Source organism: Thamnophis sirtalis, unplaced genomic scaffold (assembly GCF_051295495.1).
Source record: "Thamnophis sirtalis isolate CommonGarterSnake01/CBP01778 unplaced genomic scaffold, rThaSir2_p1.2 scaffold_2, whole genome shotgun sequence".
Lineage (NCBI taxonomy): Eukaryota > Metazoa > Chordata > Lepidosauria > Squamata > Natricidae > Thamnophis > Thamnophis sirtalis.
In genome coordinates, this window is record NW_028261382.1 from 96,053,273 (window position 1) to 96,074,507 (window position 21,235).

Below are 21,235 nucleotides of genomic sequence, written 5' to 3' on the forward strand. Positions count from 1 at the left end.
TTATAGCCCTCAGTTTCTTTAAGAGAAAGTGAGGAAGAAAGATGCTAACTTTTCTTTAGGGAAGTAGAATGGAGAAGGCGGGGAAAATGAATCAGAACAGCATCATAACAGCAAAGCCCTAATATGGACTCAGTAAAGACAGGCAACTGGATCAATTGCGGATGTTCGACATGACAAAAATAGAAAGTGGGATAACACAGTAGAAAAGTGGAAGACAACTGTCAATCAAAATACATTCAACAGGCTTGAGGGTTTCTTGAAAATGTTTTTTCAAAACTACACTCTTAGTTTTTTGATTTCCATCATCTCTTGCTGAAATCTCTTAAAAGAATATGTAGAGTTTAACGTAGCCTAGTTTAACATAAAGCAGCTTGAAAAGCATTTACTTACACTTTATCAGCTTAACCACCTCCAAATGGTTGGAATGTGTTACCAGAGTTCCATTCACCTACCGAAAGATAACAAATGAACTTATTTTGATTTTCAGCTTGGGTTAAGACAACCAAACTCCTAATCTACAGAGCTAAACTGATTTAATGCTCTTTATTAGGAAATCTGTCCCAATATCATGGTGAACAAAAGTATCATCCATGACTCAGCCACCTATTTTAAAAAACAAGATCAGCATACAGAGCCTATATTTGTAAAACAGAAAAATAGTGCATTTTTTTTATGGGCACAGTACTCTGCAACCAAATTTTACGGATTCGGAGGGCTAATTAAGAAAAAAAAATCAACTGCACAGTCATAAGGAGGAATTCTGGCTTTGCTTCCATCAGGTTTTAAGGCCTAGAGCCATGATGGCAAACCTATGGCACGTGTGCCAGAAGTGGAACACAGAGCCATCTCTCCAGGCACGTCAGCCATTGCCCATTGGTCTTCCAGGTTTACTTGGTCTTCATGTGTACAGGAGTGCCGGAAACCGGAAGAGCAACTTCCTGGCACACATGCGCTAGCCATCTAGTCTTCAGGCACACATGTGCGGGAGAAACCGGAAGACCAGGTGACCGGCGTGCATGCACATGCCAGAAACCAGAAGTTCAGTTTCCTGCCACACACATGGGTGCCGGGAAACTGCTTTTCTGGTTTCCAGAGCTCCCCCGTGCGTGCACGCCCGCTCCCATTTCAGCACTGAGGGCCGAAAAGATTCAGCAGCACTGGCCTAGGGCATGAAGTTGGAACCGAGTGCCATTTATATCAGCCTACAAAGCAAAATTATTTTAAAGAGCAGCTGGAAAAAGGCACTTATTGCTCACAGTAAAGCACTAAGTTCAATGGACTTCAGATGCTCAAACACCTATGCTCAGACTGCCTCTTTATGTCTCTAATTCAACCCCCCCCCCTTTTTGGTATAGGCCTGGGTTTTTGTTTTGTTTGAAAAAAAAATAATTTGCCACTTAACATTCAGTTTTAATGAACACCCCTCACTGCACCTGTACATCAAAAGAAGGGTTTATTTGTACTGCTAATTCTAAATATAGATAGACAGCCTGCATTTCAAACTGTTCCCAAGAGGTTAGGTTTAGCAAAATATATACAGTGATGAAAACTACTGAAGCATTCCTACTTCTCACCTCCTTCCAATTTATTTTTCCAGCACTTAATGATCCTACCTTAATGATTCGGTCACCAGTTTGAACCCCAGCCCGCATGGCTGCTCCATCTAGAGAGAAGAATCAACTACTTAGAATTCAATACATTATTTCTAGCATTTCCAGTTATGCAAGGTATTGTTAAAAAAAAGAGTCTTGTTAGCAAAAAATTAGAAAGGGTGTGGTAGCATCTTTTCCAACTAGCATGTTTTACTAAAAGGCATAAGCTTTTGGGGAACTTCGGCTCACAAAAACTCATCCCTTTTAATAAAATGTATTTGTTGGAATATGTTCTACCAGACTCCTTGCAGTGTGTGCAAGGGCCACACTGAACAGAGAATGACTTAAGCATGTTTTTACAGCACACAACACATTTATATTTCATGCATTACAGTTGCACACTGCAAGATTTGTGTGATAGGACTATAACAGGCACAGTGATCCTGAATCAGCCTACTTACCTTCCTTGACGGATTGTACAAAGACTGGATTGTCACCACTGACTGTTAACCCAAATCCATTTTCATCCCGCTGAATGATAACACATCGTTGAACTAGACCTGTAGAGGGAGGGGGGGGGGGGGATGACAAGGAGACCTCAGTGTAGGCATCAGAGAAAAATCATATGCTGGTGAAAGTTTCTCAAAGTCCACCAAAGGGAAGAAAACCAAACATGGAAGATTTGGATAGAAGGCAGAAGATAGTAAGGCAGTTGCCTTTCAAGTACGGCTAACATGAAATAGAGATATCAAGGAGAAGTTTGCTTTGTACATTGATCATTTTAATAAAGAAGAATATTTGTAGAGGGTCCTTGGTGGTCTCTGAGCTTATGTTACCTGATGTTACCTAGTTTGGGTAGTGAAACGTCTGCAAGAAAACAACCAAGCTCAGAGAGAACCAAGCCCTCCTCATTGATCATATTCTAAATATCTTTTCAAAATTCTTCTTTAAATCCATAGTTTGGCACAGTGGTTAAAATGCAATATTTCAGATAAACTCTGCCCACTGCCAGGAGTTCAATCCTGATTAGCTCAAAGTTGACTCAGCCTTCCATCCTTCTGAGGTCGAGAAAATGAGGACCCAGATTTTGGGGGGCAAGATGCTGACATTTATAAAGTGCTCAGAGAATGCTGTAAAACACTATGGAGGGGTATATATATCTAAATACTATTGCTATTGCATCATCCCATACATATAATCTTTCCAAGTAAAATGGATTGAAATGTCTTATTCTCAAAAAGGACGTAAGATTCACTCAAATGTGCGTACATATTTCCACTAGCAGGAAAGTAACCACTAATAAGCTATTTAAATTCTCAGGGAGTGGAAGCTGATCATGCTTTGAACTCATTATTACAAAGTAAATTACAGCCTTGCACACTCAACTGCGAGGAATGATCAGTCAAGTTGCTAATCTATTAAATGCCACGAAGATCCATTTTGTACTCATTCAGATGTTTGCAGCTATAATATATTATCTATATTTCAACAAAACTTTAATTACAAAGGATGCAATCTGTTTCTTTTTTTCCCCCTCAAAGAGAAGTCAATCATTTCAATCAGATGTGGGCTAAACCAATGAAAGAGGATCAGGATTTCTTCGGTGTCCAACTCCAAATACCTTTCTGTGCGTTTATGTTCAGAGACAGCTCAGATTCAAAAATTGTAATTATCAAGGATGCATCTCATTAATTGATAGTAAGCTCCTAATTAAGCAATACATTGATGCGTTTGGGAATCACAAGGACTCAGCACACAGTGATTGATTCCACTCATATTCTCTCCGATTTATGGATACAATTATGTTGAATCACACTAAGGAGCTGAGGTAGTGAGCTGTTTTTTGTTTTGGTATGACTTTAAAACTGACGATCCAATCATCAAAGTCTAGATTTGTTTCACAGGGTGTTACCTTGGCAACAAACTACCAAAACAGCTGGCTATTTAATTAATAGCACTTCTTATAAACTGGGCCAGGCCTATCACAGGGTAATATCATTGCATTTTGTAATGCAGAGATTCTTGAAAGATATTGCCAATTCCAGATTGAAAATTGCCTATTTCACTGTCTCTTCCCACTATGCGGAAAAAGATTTGTCAAAGTAATAGGCTCTTATTGCCTAGATTCTACAAAAGAACAACAAAAGGATGTTTCTTTTATTAGATATGGTGTCCCGATTGCTCACTGTGTAGCTTCTTTTGTCATAACATTAGGCATAAAATAGCTGAAAGCTACAATAATTGTAAAGGGGATTTCTCTATTTAATGAGGTAAATACTATGCAAACTCAGTGAAGATTAACTTTAATGTTTTGTGTCTTGCTCTGGGTAAACCCTGGGTAACAGTCCATTGATACATGGATAATAAAGTAGAATAGATATGGATTGATTTTTTTTTATTAAAATGTGGCTGTATATTTAGGAAGCTGCCTCATAACTAAGACAAATAATTGACCTGAATAAGAAAGTGGGAGAAAAGTGCAAAACATCCAATTGCTCAGATAATTGGCCAATTAACTTTAAATACAAAATTATGTAATACTAGAGCAAAATTAAAGCATTCATGCAAACATCACTGGGTAGAGCTCTATCAAGTCAGCTATTTAGAGCACATATGTGATGGGTAAACCAACTTTTAATAAGAATAAAATCTGATACTGCAATAATTTTTGATAAATACAGTAGTTTGAAAATTCATTATGTAAGCAATTGCTCACACATAAGAACTGAAGCATTTTTTTCTCTGCCTATGCACTAATTTCATTTTTTTTAAACCTCTAACAAAATACTTATAAATAAAAATGCAAGCACAAGATATCTATGGATTATTTCCCAAAGAAGGCTAATTGGATAGTTTATTCTGGTTTGTATACTTGGTTTAACCATGCTATCAAGGTAGTGTCAGTTGTTCTATACAGAATAGAACTGGTTATATTTCTGATTTTAAAAAAGTCTCCAAACAAAAGAAATCTTGAGTATCACTTCACCTCTGATTGTAAGGAATTAAAGATTAGCCTTAATTCAAAAACATGGTATTGAAGGTAAAGTGTAGAGAAGAAGTAAAGCCAAATAAATGAACCACTACTCATATAAATTGCCTAACAGACAAAACTTAGGAGTAAGTACATCTTCCAAGAAAAACCTTTAGCAATTTCAATCATGATCATGAATAGTTAGTTTTTCTGTGAATATCTTCCTAATTTTGTTTCCAAAACTGCTATTGATTAAATGTTTTAGAATAGATGCCTTGTGACACTTTCTAGCAAATTTCATAAATATAATTTAAGAGAACAACCTTTAAAAAAGGAACAGGTATTGATCCAGATGAAGATCTTCTATTGACTGAAACTGCTCACTCATACCTTAATATTATGTTATACTGTGGTTATAAAAGCAGAACCAAGAATTTTAAAGTATGATTTTTGCTTATAGTTATTGCTTATAGCTATGATAAAGACCTAAATAAATGAAATGGAATAGCACAAAGTATCCATCTGGAAAATAAGGCAAGCAAATGTATAAGAGATTTATGAACCTTAGTTTTTGTTTACATGGTATCTAGTATATGCAACAGTGTGTTTTAAAAGCTGTCAAGTTGATTGAAATAAATAGTAATCTTAATGGCTAGGTGATTAGAATGCCTTGATAACTTAAAAATAAAACTAAGTCATACTATGCCATAAATGTTTACATTTAACTCAAGATCTGTATGTTTTTTTGGTTAGGAAACTACAATTTCTGTAAATAACTTGATTTCAACATGCCTTCTTAGAAGCATTTAAATGTCTAAAATTACTTTCCTTGAGATCAAACCAGAATATTTATCAAATAATGCAGGTTTAAGATAAAGGCTTGGAACTGTGCTGTAGATCTCTTCTTTCAGAATGTAAAGGAAAATAACATTTAACCATTTTATAGCAAACATCCTTTCAGGTGTTAAGAAACAGAAAGACTGAAAGAGATTGATCCACACTAAAATGGCATTCCTTACTTACTTTACATCTTTCCATACAGCAATCAAGGTCTATGGACCTTTCATTCAGAAAAGGAATTTCAATAGTTTTCATCTCAAAAAGGTAACTGCCACACCCTTAATCCCCTTTGACACTTTTAGATATTTTTTTCCCAATGTCCAAAAGCAAGCAGAAAGACTGCAGTCATCAGCAATATAAAGCACAGTATTTTCTGCTGGAAGGTTCTTAAATAGCTTCTCCTATCCAAAGCAAATATTGCAAACTTTCCGACAGATTTCAGGACTAGAAAGAAGAGGGAGAAAAGGAAGCAACCTAGGAAAGCAAATGACTACTGCAAGGAAAGGAGAGGAGCTTTCACAGTTCAATTGTAACTGAACATAGAATTTTTGCAGGAAGTCTGAGAGGAAACGGGTTGTGTTATGAAGTCATGCTTTATTATACATGTTTATGAAAAGTCAAGATACAGCATGCAACAGAGAAAACAAACTATAGATAAATGCTAATACGCATACTAAATATTCCCATAAACAAGATAGATTAGTTATATAGCACACAAAAAAACTTTGTTATGCAGTGGTTTCTCACAGTGGTACATTAGGAAAGACTAAAACTAGTACTTACACCTCTGTACAATAGAATTGCATTGCAATTTCTTAAATTGTTATGTAAATGGTTTTTCTGAATGTAGAAAAATGTGCAAATAGCTGCAAAGGGACTATATAAAATCACCATAAAAGGATTTTAATCTGATAAAACCACAGTTGCAAACAAAGTTTTTTTTTAAAAAAAAATGTTTTTAAAGAGATGGCTGAGACTTTTTTTTAATGGATATTTCTGCAGCCTCTTATCTATAAATCAAGGGGACAGAAATATGTATTTTATAAAACTTTCTGTCTCTATACAGAAGAGATAGGGGTTTTTTTGTGGGGGGGAATCTAAGAAAATCTTTGGGAACTGGTTATGAGCAACAATCTTAACAGCTTTCGATGTTTCAATTTAAGCTATATCCAACTATTCATAGGGTTAAATAGTAGCAGATAAAAAATTAAGGTAAGCTATAAAGGTTTCTATCATGCAATTAACTGAAATGTCATTGTAGTTAGAAAGTCATCCATTCCATGCTACAGTTCTATGGAATTTTTAAAATATTTCATATGATAAAAGAGGTACCTACACAAGGGCCGAGAAGCTAAAAAAAAATAAAAAGACTGTCCCTTTTTCAAGCAAACTGCTATCATATTCCAAAGAGTACAACTCCACACTTTCAGAAAATGGTTTTACCTACATAATGGTTAGTGCCAATTCCTCAAACTTTCCAACCCAAAGAAAAGATGTCATTTAGATCCTGGAAGACAATATAAAAAAACATCTAATATTCGCTACAAAGGTTAGTATCCACCAGCAAGCTTGCACATTTAAGCCACATTAAAAGCTCAGTCCTTTCCCCTGATGCAAAGCTAGCCATGCATAGCAGGGAAAAGGCAGAGGCCTTGCGCATACAGAACAATTGAACAGAACACACTGAACAAAGGCACAAGGCTACAGTGGCTGCTTCAGCTTACCATATGTCTCGGATCTACTCTCCTCTGAGCTATACTTTGTCTTCCTGGAGGAGCTATCTGCACGAAAGCAGGAGAAAAGGAGAAAGAGATATAGGAAATATGGAGACCAACATGGAAAAACTTCATTAAAAATGATTTCTAAAATTGGGTTAATTCATGCAAAACACAAACAAGATATGAGCATACAGAGATGATAACATCTGAAATCAGAATGTGAAATAATAGTAGTTGACTGTATAGATAACATCAAATGTAAAGTTACAGAAAAAAAGAAGGCATCATAATCAAACTCCCTCCTTTCTATAGTAAAGAGTAATTGGAAAAGATGTTTTATAAATATAAAAATATAATGCACAGCCTTTTATGCAAAGCCTTATATTTGCCAATGGTACCCAGAAAATAGTTAATATTTGAAGTATCCCAACCACAATGGGAAAGGGAGAAGTCTTGGTTAGTTTAAAATATATATATTTTTCCCTCCATCCTTGAAATAGCTAAGGATGATGTGTTGCTTCATGGATATGTCTTCTCAGGAGATATGCTGTCAAAGGATCCTGAATATGTCTAATCACAATGCTGTAGGGACATACAAAAGTATAAATATACTTTCATTCCTTCAGCTATTCTTATTTCAATTATTTTTAATGTCCATTTGTACTAATTTGGCAACATTTGGGAAATATCAGCTACTTTTATATTAAAAGCCCAACTCTTAAAAAGATCATACTTCATTCACCCCACAGTCAAACTCTAAGGAAATATTCTTTTTATGTTGCAGATGGGGAAATGCTACATTATGTTTGTTATGCAGGGAATAGCCAATTCTCCAAAATTCAAGCCTTAGAGCTACCCCCAAGATCTCATCTAGTGAAGTATAAGCAAAGAGAAGGAATAAACATTTCATCCCAACACAGCATATGTTTTTTTTTTCTCTGTAGTTATACATCTTCCTGTGTCACACTCTGCGGTGGTCAAAGTTATTCTCATCTGTGGTAAATTCTTGGGAGAATAACAGACAGAATAGCTAAATTGCACAAATGAAAAGCAACACACCATGTGGGGCCAAGAGGCTCACCCGCAAAGCCAGTCACACAGTTAGGAGCATACAGCAGTCAGTCTGGGTTAGTAGGTTGGGGTGGGTGGAACCTTCACATGCAGACTAATTTCCAAGACAGCATTAGACTCTGAATGCAATACAGATGGTCTACAAGTACAGGGAAACAAAAGAAAGAAAATGAATGTGTCCAGTTAAAGTTGATAGAAATATAAAATAATTGAGCTCAACTTCACTCAGAAGAAAACACTCCTCAGCTCCAGAGCTGAGGGATGTTAAGCATTTGCTCCATAGACAAGCAAACTAACAGACAGTTATCTACAGAGCAAGATTGAGTACTGAAGAGAAAATGGAATACAAGACCCACCCAAAGGAATTCCCAAAGACAGTTGAACTGAACAACATTGCACTTTTTAAACTGCTGCACCATAATCAAGAAAAAGCCTGCAAAATAAATATAAATTTATGAAGTTCCCCATTTCCATGGCCCACATGGGCTAATTGCTAGTGATATGGCTTTTTCTTTAAGAAAACAAGAATGATCTGCTGGATCAGACCTCTGGCTTGTCTATTCCAGCAGCCTGATCTCATAGTTTCCCAGCAGATGGCCTTGAGAGGCAATAACACTGCCAGATCAATGCTAATCCTGTCACCCCTATTAATTGGAAGGAAATATATATATATACAATTGAGTATAATCACAGGCAAATGAGCAAAATGTAATGCAGTTTAACACTGTTGGATAGGCTTCATACATCTGTTTCCTGAAGCTTTACACTCAAACAAAGCTGGAGTTTCTAACGCTTAAAGAATAGGCTCACGATGGGCTCTGTTCGTAAGTACAGAAAGTGTACTACAGGATGGTACATTCACAACACTAGTTTTCCAACTAAAATAAACAGAGAACAGTCAGTGTCTCAAACTGAATCAAAATAAGAACACAGGGGAAAACTAAAACATATCTGTTATATAATCTGCACATTAAAATATGTCTTCTTTAATGCATAGTTTTCTACCTTGGTCTTCAACTTTTCTAGGTAGATTTAAAACAAAGTGCCATCTGCTATGCAACTCCAGAGGTATATAACTCAAAAACACAAGGATAAAGAACAGTGTGCAACCCCACTGACAAAAATTATGCAATTAAAGTGGAAAATTAAAAAAAAGGGCAGAAACCCTGTTATTGCCCTCGAAAAGAATATTGGTAAAAGAGGTTTGGCAACTTTTTAATTCCAAAGCTGGACAACAGGAAGATTTGGGTGTTCTTTGAGATGTGAAGGTAATTCTACCTGTTGGGTCAAAATCATGGGCACTAATGCAGCGCTCGACCTTCTGCTTCTTGTCTGCTGGAGACTCTCTGCTCAGAATGCTGCCATGCCTGAAGCCAAACAGAAAGGGGAACAAAATCATTTTTTAAACTGCATTACATAAATTGAGCTAATTTTAAGAACCCCATTAATATATGCCCATTTTCCATATTGTTTCTATTCGGAGAAAATAATTTACCCAAAGGCAGGAATCCATGGTTCATTTCTCATGTCTCAGATAAATTCAATCTGGTTAGTGGGGTGCACCTAAATATATCTCAAACCTTCCGTATTGGTTTAGTGCAAGATGGGAGAGGACCAGAACTTACTTAGTAGATGCAGAAAATCAAACCTTAAAAAACTTACCTTGTAGGTTTTTTGAGGGGAAACCTGAAAAGCAAAATAACAAATAAAATAGTTAGTACCATATAAGTTGTTTCCAGATTACAAGAAATCAATGTCGGCCGCCATGTAATACATTTAAGGATAAATCTCTTTTATTACTTTGATTTTAAGATGCACAAATCTGAACTGTTGTTTGGGTTCCCACAAAAAACTAAAGAAAGATGGAAGATTTTAACCCCATGATATGCTCATGGGATTCTATTCTATTACACAACAATTGTAAAGGTGTCTTTCAGATAGTGATTCTATTACATAAATATTCTATTCCTTTCTTCCACATGAAAAAAATCATACTTCTTCTACTTATTGAAATAATTCATTATCATAAAATTACTGGAATCCATAAAATGAGATGCATTGTTAAATTTGTCAGGACAACTAATGTTCTAGTACACAATTCAGCCATTCATTCAGTCAATCAACTACAAAATAATTTACTCCTAAATTCAATATAATAGATTTTAACAAATATACACCTTATCCTAAGCTGTTTAAAACATCTATTAGAAAAGTATTTAAGAATCTGTTGCACACATAAACAATTGAGTAACTCATTTTACTGTACATAAAACTCTCAAATGAAAATTGGCTATAAACTGTATAGCATTATAATACAATTAAGCAGCTTTGTTTCAAAGCTTAAAAAACTTAAATAAGATCAGTATTAGCATTTATAGCATTTTTCAATTCTGTTACTAAAACATAGGGCAAATTTGTTTCTAGGTTTAGAGAGAAACATTTAGAAGTGCATTACTGAGAATTCCATATTTATTTTCTCTACCTTCATCTTTCTACATAAAAATCTAGCTTCCAAGCGAAACTTGGAATGTCAAGAGGACAAATTTTACAAAAGGCTTCTGGGATAGATTCTCAGAACCTTATCGGCTACAAGCCAGATTCCCGGTTTTCCCTCCTTTCATCCATCCTGAAGGGGAGGGAGGAGCAAATAGAGTAATGATAGCAAAACAGACAGAGAAAACCACAAATAATCTGATATATTGCTATTATGCACTGCCACTCCTTAGAGACTGGGACCTTAGAATGTTAGTCTTTCCCTTCCACTGTGAAATGTTATCTCTTACCGATAGTATGCATAAAAGATCAAGATAACAAATTAATTTAGAGAAATGTCCTGTCTTTATTAAAATCCTGCTCTTTTCTGTATAATTCAATAAAAGCCAACGCTAACTTTAATATGCCATCACAAACAAAGCATATATACAAGGGGAATATTTTGACTCGTATGAATTAGATATTTCACAGAAGATGATTATATGCTGAATACATGGTTTAATACCAAAATTACCATGGAGGTAAAACTATCCTTCCAACATACCACACTAAGAATTATTTAGGCAGCATCTAAGAATATAGGCAGTTCCCTGCAGCGTGTTTTTATGTAAAATTAGGGTGTTTGGGTTCAATAAATTAAATAGTTCTGGATATCAAGGAAATCCTTTAGATATCACTCCAAGGGCTTTAATATCAACAGATTTCTTTTTCCATAAGTGTTCAAGATCAACTTCAAGCACCAGTATTTCATAATTTTTCCCATGCTTCGACACTAGCATCTGGTATAGCAACAATGATGAACCACCATATTTTTCAGAGTATAAGACACACCGTTCCCCCCCCAAAAATGAGGGTGAAAATCTGGGTGTGTCTTATACACTGAATGCAGCCATTTTTGACCTTCCGAAACACCGCCCTGCTTATCCCATTTTTTTGCAAAAAGCAAGGCGTGCAGAAGGTTTGGGAAGTCTGCAGAGTATTCCTGGGGGCTGCAGAGGGCAAAAATGAGTGAAAACGGGCCTGTTTTTCACAAAAAATGGGGGTGTTTTTGCCTTCCCTGCCCCCAGGAGCACTTTACAGGCCTCCCAAACCCTCTGCACATCCTGTTTTTTCCTCCAAACCCTCCCACGCGCCATTTCACAAAAAATGGGGCAGGCAGAAGATTTGGGATGCCTGCACAGTGCTCCTGGAGGGCAAATACTTTTTTAAAAAAATTACCTCTTCAAAATCTTCGTGCATCTTATACTCCAGTGTGTCTTATAGTCCAGAAAATATGGTATACTTTCTTCTTTTCAATAACTGTTATGTCAGGCATGTTTTGAACAAGAGGACAGTCTTATTTTAAAACTATACTACACCTGTGTGAATACTGTATCATCCCACTCCTCTTAGAATGAGGCTTTGTGTTTATTCAAGAGAAGTTCTACAAAATAAACTCTACTGCGCTGATATTGTGTGATGATTCTTACAAAAAGTTAAAAAAAAGTTTTTTCATACTGCGCTAAGTTAAAAATTGCAACTGCTATTGTATTGCTTATAACAATGAACTGAAGAGGCAGAGATAGTCAGCACTATCAAAACAGGAAATCAGAGGGGCAGCCAACTGACAATCCTTACAAATTATCTTGAGATGACCACATCAGATGATATTGTATGACTCATCCAAAGTATGTGTACAGTATTTTTTTTTTTCAGGGAGGACTAACACTGGAGGCATTATTGTATGATGTCTGAAAGGGGTTCAAAACTGGCACATTATATTCCACTAACTTTTCAGCCCATTTCAAACATTAGGTCTTACTCAGCAAATTATAAAAACAGTATGTTTTTCAAACATATACCACACTATCATACATAGAATGCCATATCAAATGCAAAGTTGGGCCTCTCTGAATCCCACCCTTAAGTAATGAATTAATGTCTATATTAGGAAAAGTGTTATGTAACAGCTGAGGGTTTTTTTTTGTTTTGTTTTCAAAATTTGAGCCAGTCTTGACTCTTGAACATATAAGTAGCACTCAGTTAAGTGGGGTAGGGCCTGTAATTCTGGTCAAGATATTATGGCTATTAAGTGGATCACCATATCCTTTCACCTGATTTTAGAACTATTTTTGCGACTGATTGTTGCAACAGCCATTAAGGAAATCACATGGCTGTTAAGTGAATTACGTGGATGCTAAGCAAATCCATTTCCCCTAATTAATGGTTTTGGCCACGGGATGCTGCAATTAGTCACAAATGTGAGCCAGCAGTCAAGGGCACAGAATGCAATCATATGACTGTGGGAGGGGGACAGTTGTTACTTCAAGAATGGGTTGTAAATTTTTTTTAGACTGTTGTAACTTCAAATAAGGGAAGCAGTGGCTCAGTGGCTAAGACTCTTGAGCTTGTCGATCAGAAAAGTTGGCAGTTCAAATCCCTAGCGCCGCGTAATGGAGTGAGCATGTAAAAATAGGGACCATTTTGATGGGAAGGTAACAGTGTTCCGTGCGCCTTTGGCATTTAGTCATGCAGGCCACATGATAATGGAGATGTCTTCGGACAGCACTGGCTCTTCTGCTTTGAAACGGAGATGAGCACTGCCCCCTAGCATTGAGAACAACTAGCACTTATGTGTGAGGAGAACCTTTTACCTTTTAACTTCAAATAATAGTTAAGTGACTGGTCACTAAGCAAGGACTATCTTGATGGTATTTTCAGGAGTGGTTTTTGCCACTACCTTCTTCCTAGAGCTGAGAGAGCGAGACCGAACAAATTTACAAAGCTGGTTTCAGGACTGAAACTCACTGCTTCCAAGCTTCTAGCCTTGTCCTTTAATCACTACCCTGAAATGGTTCTCAACTGAAGTATAAATACAGTGAAACTGTAAGAGTTTAGTTACTAAAGTTTCAGCTATAGTCTAGCCATTCAGCCCTCGTTGAAGCAAGCTCTTTAGCACTGTTCCATGACACTGGTCCTTGGATTTTTCCAAAAGCTGATGTCAGGATATTTCACAGAGAAAGAACTGCATTTACAAAATCAGCAGGAAAGGAGGGCTTCCCCAGCAGCTATACTCAATGTAGCCATTGTACTGCACTGTAAGTGGGAGCCAGAGTGTTGTCAAAGGCTTAACTTGCTGCCGAACTTGTGCTCACTTACGAAAAAGGATTTTTAACTACAACAAAAAATGTCAAATATTTCTCCTATCAAATACTGTTCTTCCCAAAAATATTCACTTTTTTACCATTGATAATTCATTCTACAAACAGGGTAGTAAACTACTTTAGTCATAATGAACCTGCCAATCAGAACTGGCTTCCATTTTTCTAATTATTCTTCGGTTTAATATATTTTATTTTCATTTTCATACACTCACATGTATACACCATACAGTATTAAACAATAATTGCATCAATTCCGCTTGTCAACAATGCCCCAGAAAATAAAAGCCCAATATACCTCTTCCATTCTTCATACACCTCTTTCTTCCCCCACCCTCCAACTTTCTATCTTCCCTCCATCCTCCTCCTCTACCCTACTTCCCCTCGCCCTCTACCACTCCTCTCTCCAGATCTGCTCCCCCCCTTCCTTTTCGCCTTCCCCCCCCACCCTCTCTCCCATCCCTCTCTACCCATCTTTCTTCTTCCCTACTCCTCCTCCCCTTGGTGTATTTCCACTATATGTTAATGTACTTGGCTTATCCTATTTTTAAAGAAAAAATAAAGAAAAACAGTATACATGTGAAGTCACATTGCACTGAGATTTAACACATCTAACACCACTAGTTATTCTTAATTTGCAAATAATTACTGGTAAACAGCATGGCATTGAAGAGTTCTATTTTATAGATTTCTAGTCTCTAAGATTCTGCTGCATTGGGCAAAACCTGAAATTCTGAACCAATACAATAAAGTTAAGTTGAGAAAAATCCCTCTTCTATTAACAGAGAATACAATTTGATAAACTGAGTCTATAAAGTATGTTATTATTTATATATAAACTTTGTATAGTTGCCCATCTCATTGAAGACAACTATGGGTGGCACAAACAACTATTATGGGAAGCAAACAACATTTTATTAATAACTTTAAACGAATCAAAATAATTCTAGAAGTTTGGCTCTGTAATTATGACTTTGAGAACCTGGAAGACAAAGTAAAGAATATAAATATATCAATTACATTTAATAATTTGAAACTCAAGTATGCTTAATGTAAGATCTACCTGGAATCTTTTGTTTCAAAAATATAAGATATAGATTTCCATGCAGAGATAATCTAAATAATCAAGGGAAGGCTTTATAACTCAATGACTGAAAACCTATGTCTGATGCAGGAGATTCGAAATTTCGAGCATCTTTCAAGGGGTTGGGAAACAACTGTGTCTAAAAATAGGCAACACTGAGCTAGGTGGATCAAGAGTCGATTTTCATATAAAGCACCTGTTTATTTTACCTACCACAGTCATAACTATAATAAGCCCAATAAGCTTACAGCAATTTTAATGGTTGTATCTATTAGCTGCATTTCACATGCTTTGCATCATTAAACAGCTATTAAGATCTTCTACTTCAAATCTGTGCAAGGAACATTACGATAATTTTAGACTGTACTTGAAGGAGTTGAATAATTAGATTTCCCAAGTATCCAAAATATTTTCATCTTCTATGTTAAATGGTACTGAAAATTAAAATCCAATAAATATGACTAGAAGTTCACAGAATAAATTTCTGAGATTCCTAGTCTCTATTTTTACTATATTTCTTGCTGTATAAGCACAGAAAGCTGCCCTACATTGCAAGGAATAAGAGTACATTTGTTAAAATATATGAATTACACATTGGCATATGTTTCATTGTATACGATTCTCACAACATATTTGATCAATCAAATAGAGGCATATAGCAACAAGGACTGGCCCTCAATAGCTTAAAATGTATGACTGTGAAATAACCCTGTTAAAAACAAAGGATAAACCACAATTACTGGCTCTTCTCCATATAATAATTTTATAAATTATTCTTCTAAGGTGGATAATCTTTATGGTTTGACCAGCAGGCTGAGCCTTTACATTAATGAGGTATAAAATTCTATTGATCATTTCATTCATCTTCAATTTAGTTGCTATGATCAGCTGTACTGCGGGATCTACTACAGTAACTCCTAAAGAAAAAAAGATTTGCTAAGAATTTCTGGATAGTCAGGATATAAAGAGCATATTATTTAATTTGAATAGCAACCAGGATCTTGCTCCTATCAAGTCTGATCCTTGGTCTGTTTAGATCAGTATTTTCTGCCCTGAGTGGAACTTCTCTAAAATTCGACACAGGCACCCTATCTAGCTTTGCCTGAAGATACTGGAACTGACATTTAAAAAGCATATGATCTCTAACTCAGCTCAAATTTATTTGAGCTCTAAAGTTTCTAAAGCTAAAAAAAGACCATCTTATGCAATACAAAATCTTTGCTGTTACTAATTGAAAGAAAGCTGAAGATTTATAATGCCTTTTTTAGTGAACGATTACATGAGGTGGCCTAAAGACAAGAGTAACTGGAATGATGTTTTTCTAGGAAAAAATATGCTTCCTCTGTTTCTTCTAAAAAAAAATACTTCAAATAAAATTAGTTTAGAGCATCCTTCTTCTACTCAGTGTATCTAATTCACTTCAATGCTTTAACAGGCGATGATAAAAGTGAAGTCTTTTTTAAGTCAGGTTGATTGCTGATAACTTAATGGAAACATTCATGTATAGATGCGATTCACTACTGTCTACTTACATGAAGTTTTTTTCAATTTCCCTGTCTAGCCTTGAATATACTCGCTGGTGATCTCCTATCCACATACTACCAGGTCCAATATTTCTGAGATAAGGTGAGTGAGGTGCTGCCACCTGCTGAGACATGCATTATCTGTGATAATTGCAAATGGATATAGACACTTCCCATGTTGTCACAAAGCATCACAGAGCCTTTTATCAGCATATTATTCAGCATATGTGTCAATATTGACACATATTGACAATAGAATCTTTCAAATTAGTTGTTCAAGTTCTGGACCAGTAATATTATTGAATATTCAAACTGACAACCTAATAAAATATACAAACTGACAACCTAATTCGCAGACTGTTTTTTTTAAAAAAAGCAACAATAATGTAACCCAGCCAGTAATCATATTTCAAAGGGGTTTATAGCAAAACTCCACTGATCCAATTTTGAAATTGTCAAATTAAAATAGATTGCAGACTATGTAACATTTGTTTTCCAAAAAGCCCCATATTCCCTGGTTCATTCCTATTAGCCACCTTGATTACTAAACACAGTGTTTCCCTCTTACAATGTTGTTAAAGGCAAATAAGATATTCAATACCATTATAATCATTTACTAACACTGAACAATAACTACTACAGAGACATTAGCCAGCCTTGCGTATGGGTAAATCACAAGCGACTTCTTACAAAGCAGGATAAGGGTTTGCATTCAGCCCAGAATCTCTGATCAAGAGAACAGTATTGCTGCCTGCTTCCTCCATGCAAGACATCTTTCTTGGCTGTCAAAAAGCTTTGTTCTCAAACAGAGGCTAACCAGAGCAAAATATGCTTTCACAAAATAGAAACCATCTCTCAGAAAAGCCAGGGCACAACGATAACCTAGCTGCACAGAATACATATACTAACTAGTATTTTATATATATATATATTGCTTGCCATATACTCTCATAGTAAGCTATTTCCCAGCTTCTTCTTTTTTTAACTGCATCAGATATAAGGAAACAAAGACATGGAGATTACCTGGGTTTTAAAAAAAAATTATCCAGGAAAAGTCATTCCACTCAAAAGCCAAATCTTAAAAAGAAAAAAAAACCCTGCTATCTATCTGGTTTTGAAGGTTTCTTTAAAGAGATGCTTTAAAATCACTGAAGGCTTTTAATCAGTTGGGAGGCAGGAAAAAGGAGGTGGGGTTTCATCAGTTTTCCCTCCCAGTATTTACTGAACTGTGTGGTGTTAGGAGAGCAGCAAAATGGATTATAATATAGTTATTTATATTGCTCTTCTGGAAATATTCCTACCAGAAAGAATTAGTATGCTTTATATCTGGGCATTCATTTATCCTGAATGGTCAACTAAATTAAAAATCAAAATAGCTTCAGCACAAAGCAAAAGGTAAACATGAAAATAACTGATATCAAAGCCATGAAATGGTATGAAACAACTTATCTCAAATTGTCTCCAGAGTACTGAAGTACAACAGCCATCATCCTAAAATGCAGAAGTAGAAGGCACTAGAACAGGGAATACTGAATCACAGTTTTTTGCTTTGTAGTATTTTTATGTGTTCACTTTTTAAAGAAAGATCAGGCATTCCGATATCTTATTTTTTAGATATAAGGGAATTGATCTATTATAATTGACTATGCAGTGACTGTAATAGTTTCAGGTCTGGCTACTTCTCCATTTTCTGGCACATGATGGACGTGCTGCCACTTCATCAAAACTGAAAGTGTTACTTTCACAAACACTTTAACAAATTTCGCATTAGAGGTTTTATCCTTCACAACCTTAGTTTTTAATTTTCTTGATCCATAAACATAGAACAAAATGATATGTAGGAAAGTGAATCTATTATCATGTCTCTAGCAACTGGTTGTCATTATAAAAACGTACAATTCTTTCACCACAAAAGGCTTTATTCTATTTTAAAAGGGTTCCTAATTATCTTGCTATATGGCTCATTTACTAAGATGACAATTAATGCTCTAGCTCACCTCCCACTATTATACAATTTTCACAAAAGTTTTCTTTTCACTGTCCATGCTCTACCTGGTTATAACTCCAATTCTACTCTATGCTCAACTAGATTTTTGCCAGGCTCCCAATGCTGTTTTTCCCTCAACTTCTCTCATTTAACCCTGTTGAATATTTTTACATGGCTTCCAAGTTAAGAACATTTTATTTGTTTGCCTATTGCTGCTTTCCTCTGGTCTGCCAGGTCTTTCTGAAATTAACGCCTGCCAACTATAAGCCACATTAGGAACAATATTCAGAAATCAAGGCCTTCCTCTGGCAGGAGGGAATGAACAAAGGTTAAGAGAGCAGTTCAAAGAGGAGTTAGCAACTTAACCAACGTGCGGAAGACAGAGAGCAGTGGAGGGACATGTTTTCTTTTTCTGCCCCAATAAACCTAATTAGGATTGTGAGCAGTGCTGGCAGGAGAGACATTTCTTCACGCTACACTGTCTGTTTGTGTTTGATTAATGTAAATCTTCTCAACTCTAACCATGCCCTAGGCAGTATGATGGCTGCAGTTCTGTTAACCAGCATCTATGCAACTGAAGAAAATAGGCAGTGTTTGTTGCAATGTTCATGTATTTCACAAGATGTAATTTAAGGGAGAATATAATTACATTTTGAACAGAAATATCAATTTTCATAATCAATGCTAAGGTAGAAGATCCAATTTGTTCCAATAATGTTACCAAAATGATATTAGAAACAATTACTATACAGTATAATGGATATTTTGTTTATATTTCAGTTTACCGGAAAATACATCAATATGTGTCACCATATAGTTCAGCACTTCATTTCTGAATGTTTCAATGCATGGAATGACATAGATATTGTGATGAGGAAGAAAAACACCAACCAATTCTGGAAGATCTGTTCCTCATTCTTTAAATTTCTCTTAAGTATTAAGTAATCCAATCACCTCTTGTCCCTCTCCATAAACAAATATGGTGTGTTACTTAACTTTTGTTGAACCTGACATTATCCAGGTTGGGCCCATGTTTATTTTTTGCCTTTTAAATTGAGATATTTAAATGAGAATAGGCAGCACACAGATTTTAGAAGAGATAAGGTAGCTTACCTCTTGTCTTTCTAGGATAAAATATTATTTAATATATACTAACGAACATTTAACATGCAACATAATGTAAAACATTTTAAAACAATGAAGCTATAAATAATAATTAAAATACCAGAGAATTAAAATCTTCTGTAAATTTTAAGTTATTGATAAAGCCTGATTTGGGCTAACCAATGCTATTGCTTTTTAATATTGACTCTGCTATAAAGCAAACAATACTTATAAAATATTCTGCAGCTCTAAAAACAAAGCTAGCAGAAATCTGAACACACCTGAATTACTGCATTTACCAGCCATGCCACCTACCAAGCAATTATTACCGAGAAATAGTCAAGTACTAAATTTGCAGAAATGAATTCATACATTAGATTAATAAATAAACAAATCTTCAATGTTCATGAGTTTATGAACATGATAAATAACAAAAGATCTTAAGAAACTTGAAAAAGTGTTCTTTGGTACAAGGCAAATCTATTAATAAATAATTTTAGTTTTATTGCCATTTTTTTTTATTTTTCATTTCATTTTGCCTGCCTGTTTAACCTAATTATGAATTGTTATATTCCTAGTTCAACAACTTGTATCTCTATTTATAAAGAATATTTTGAAGTAAATTGTGTCAATTAGTTTAAGATTGAAGAAATCATATTTTAAATTTTATAAATCAAACATACCTTTGTGAGCAACAAATTCATTTTACAATGCCATAAAGTAACTTTACATCACTAATGTTTGCTAAAATCAATACTGCATATATTTCAAGTTTTCTCAAAATGGCTTCTTTTCCCAAACTCTCTCAATTTGTTTTGCTTCATTGCTTCAGGCTTTCAGAAAATATAAATGTCTATCAACAAGAAATCCAGTATTACCTTGTTTTTATATTATAGGTTTTTAGAGTATTAGTCACACAATTAATATCCTTTTGTTTATTGATTTAAATTCAATCATTTTTTTAAAATCAGGCTGTTTGAAGAACACTACAGAGGTATAGATGCCAACACAGGTGCCTATGCACATTAAGTTTTTAAGTCCTACTTTATTCTTCTCTGTTTCAGTTTAATAGAGACATTATTCTTTGTAAGAACTCACCAATCAGAGCCTTCTGACATAACAACAAAGTAGCTGTAAATATTTATATGGAATTCACAGACCTTTACCCCAAATGAAAAGTCAGGCATGGGAAATGAGCAGATTCTCAGAGCTGCGCACAGCAGATATGGACAAATCTCCAAGGAACTGAGGCCTCATCACTAATGGGAGTTGAATGGCAATGAATACATACAGTGCTACTAAATAGCCTTAGATTTCCCTTTGGCAAGATTTATTATCAGTGATACTATATGAACACCTTGAGAATACCAAACAGCTCACAGAAATTCAATTTCTTAATGAGAAATGCAAAACAATACCTTGGGATTGACAATAAAGTTTATGGCTAAGAGTTTAAATGCTAATATTCAATACAATTTATCACCAGAGGAGAAGGTGAATATATTCAGCCAGAAGGGGAGGAAAACATATTGCAGATGTTCAAACAGAACCAATTTCTGTTTGAAAAAGTATATATCTATTTTAAAAAATGAGTCTGGGAGGTACAAATACAATTGACTCCATCTCCTACCTTTTTTCCAAAGTTCAGCTGTTACCAGAAAATAATTCTGCAATATTTCCTCATTAATTTTGGTAAGTGGAATTATTTTTCC

The 21,235-nt window shown here is 35.3% G+C and overlaps 1 protein-coding gene across 13 annotated transcripts in view; it reads right to left on the minus strand.

Annotated features, from left to right (window-relative positions):
- Nucleotides 1-21,235, minus strand: part of ARHGEF12 (Rho guanine nucleotide exchange factor 12) — a 64,898-nt gene that overhangs the window by 32,174 nt on the left and 11,489 nt on the right. For 5 of the 13 annotated variants that reach the window (XM_087706424.1, XM_087706419.1, XM_087706423.1 and 2 more), the window contains exons 2-7: nt 9,855-9,878; nt 9,471-9,559; nt 7,128-7,184; nt 2,054-2,152; nt 1,614-1,663; nt 391-448 (exon numbers count right to left, since the gene is read on the minus strand). In XM_087706424.1, the coding sequence (XP_087562550.1) occupies nt 391-448; nt 1,614-1,663; nt 2,054-2,152; nt 7,128-7,184; nt 9,471-9,559; nt 9,855-9,878 (377 nt within the window). Of the gene's footprint in view, nt 1-390; nt 449-1,613; nt 1,664-2,053; nt 2,153-6,846; nt 6,911-7,127; nt 7,185-8,180; nt 8,332-9,470; nt 9,560-9,854; nt 9,879-21,235 lie in introns of those variants that run through there. The other 8 variants (XM_087706425.1, XM_087706426.1, XM_087706430.1 and 5 more) reach the window with 7 other exon arrangements.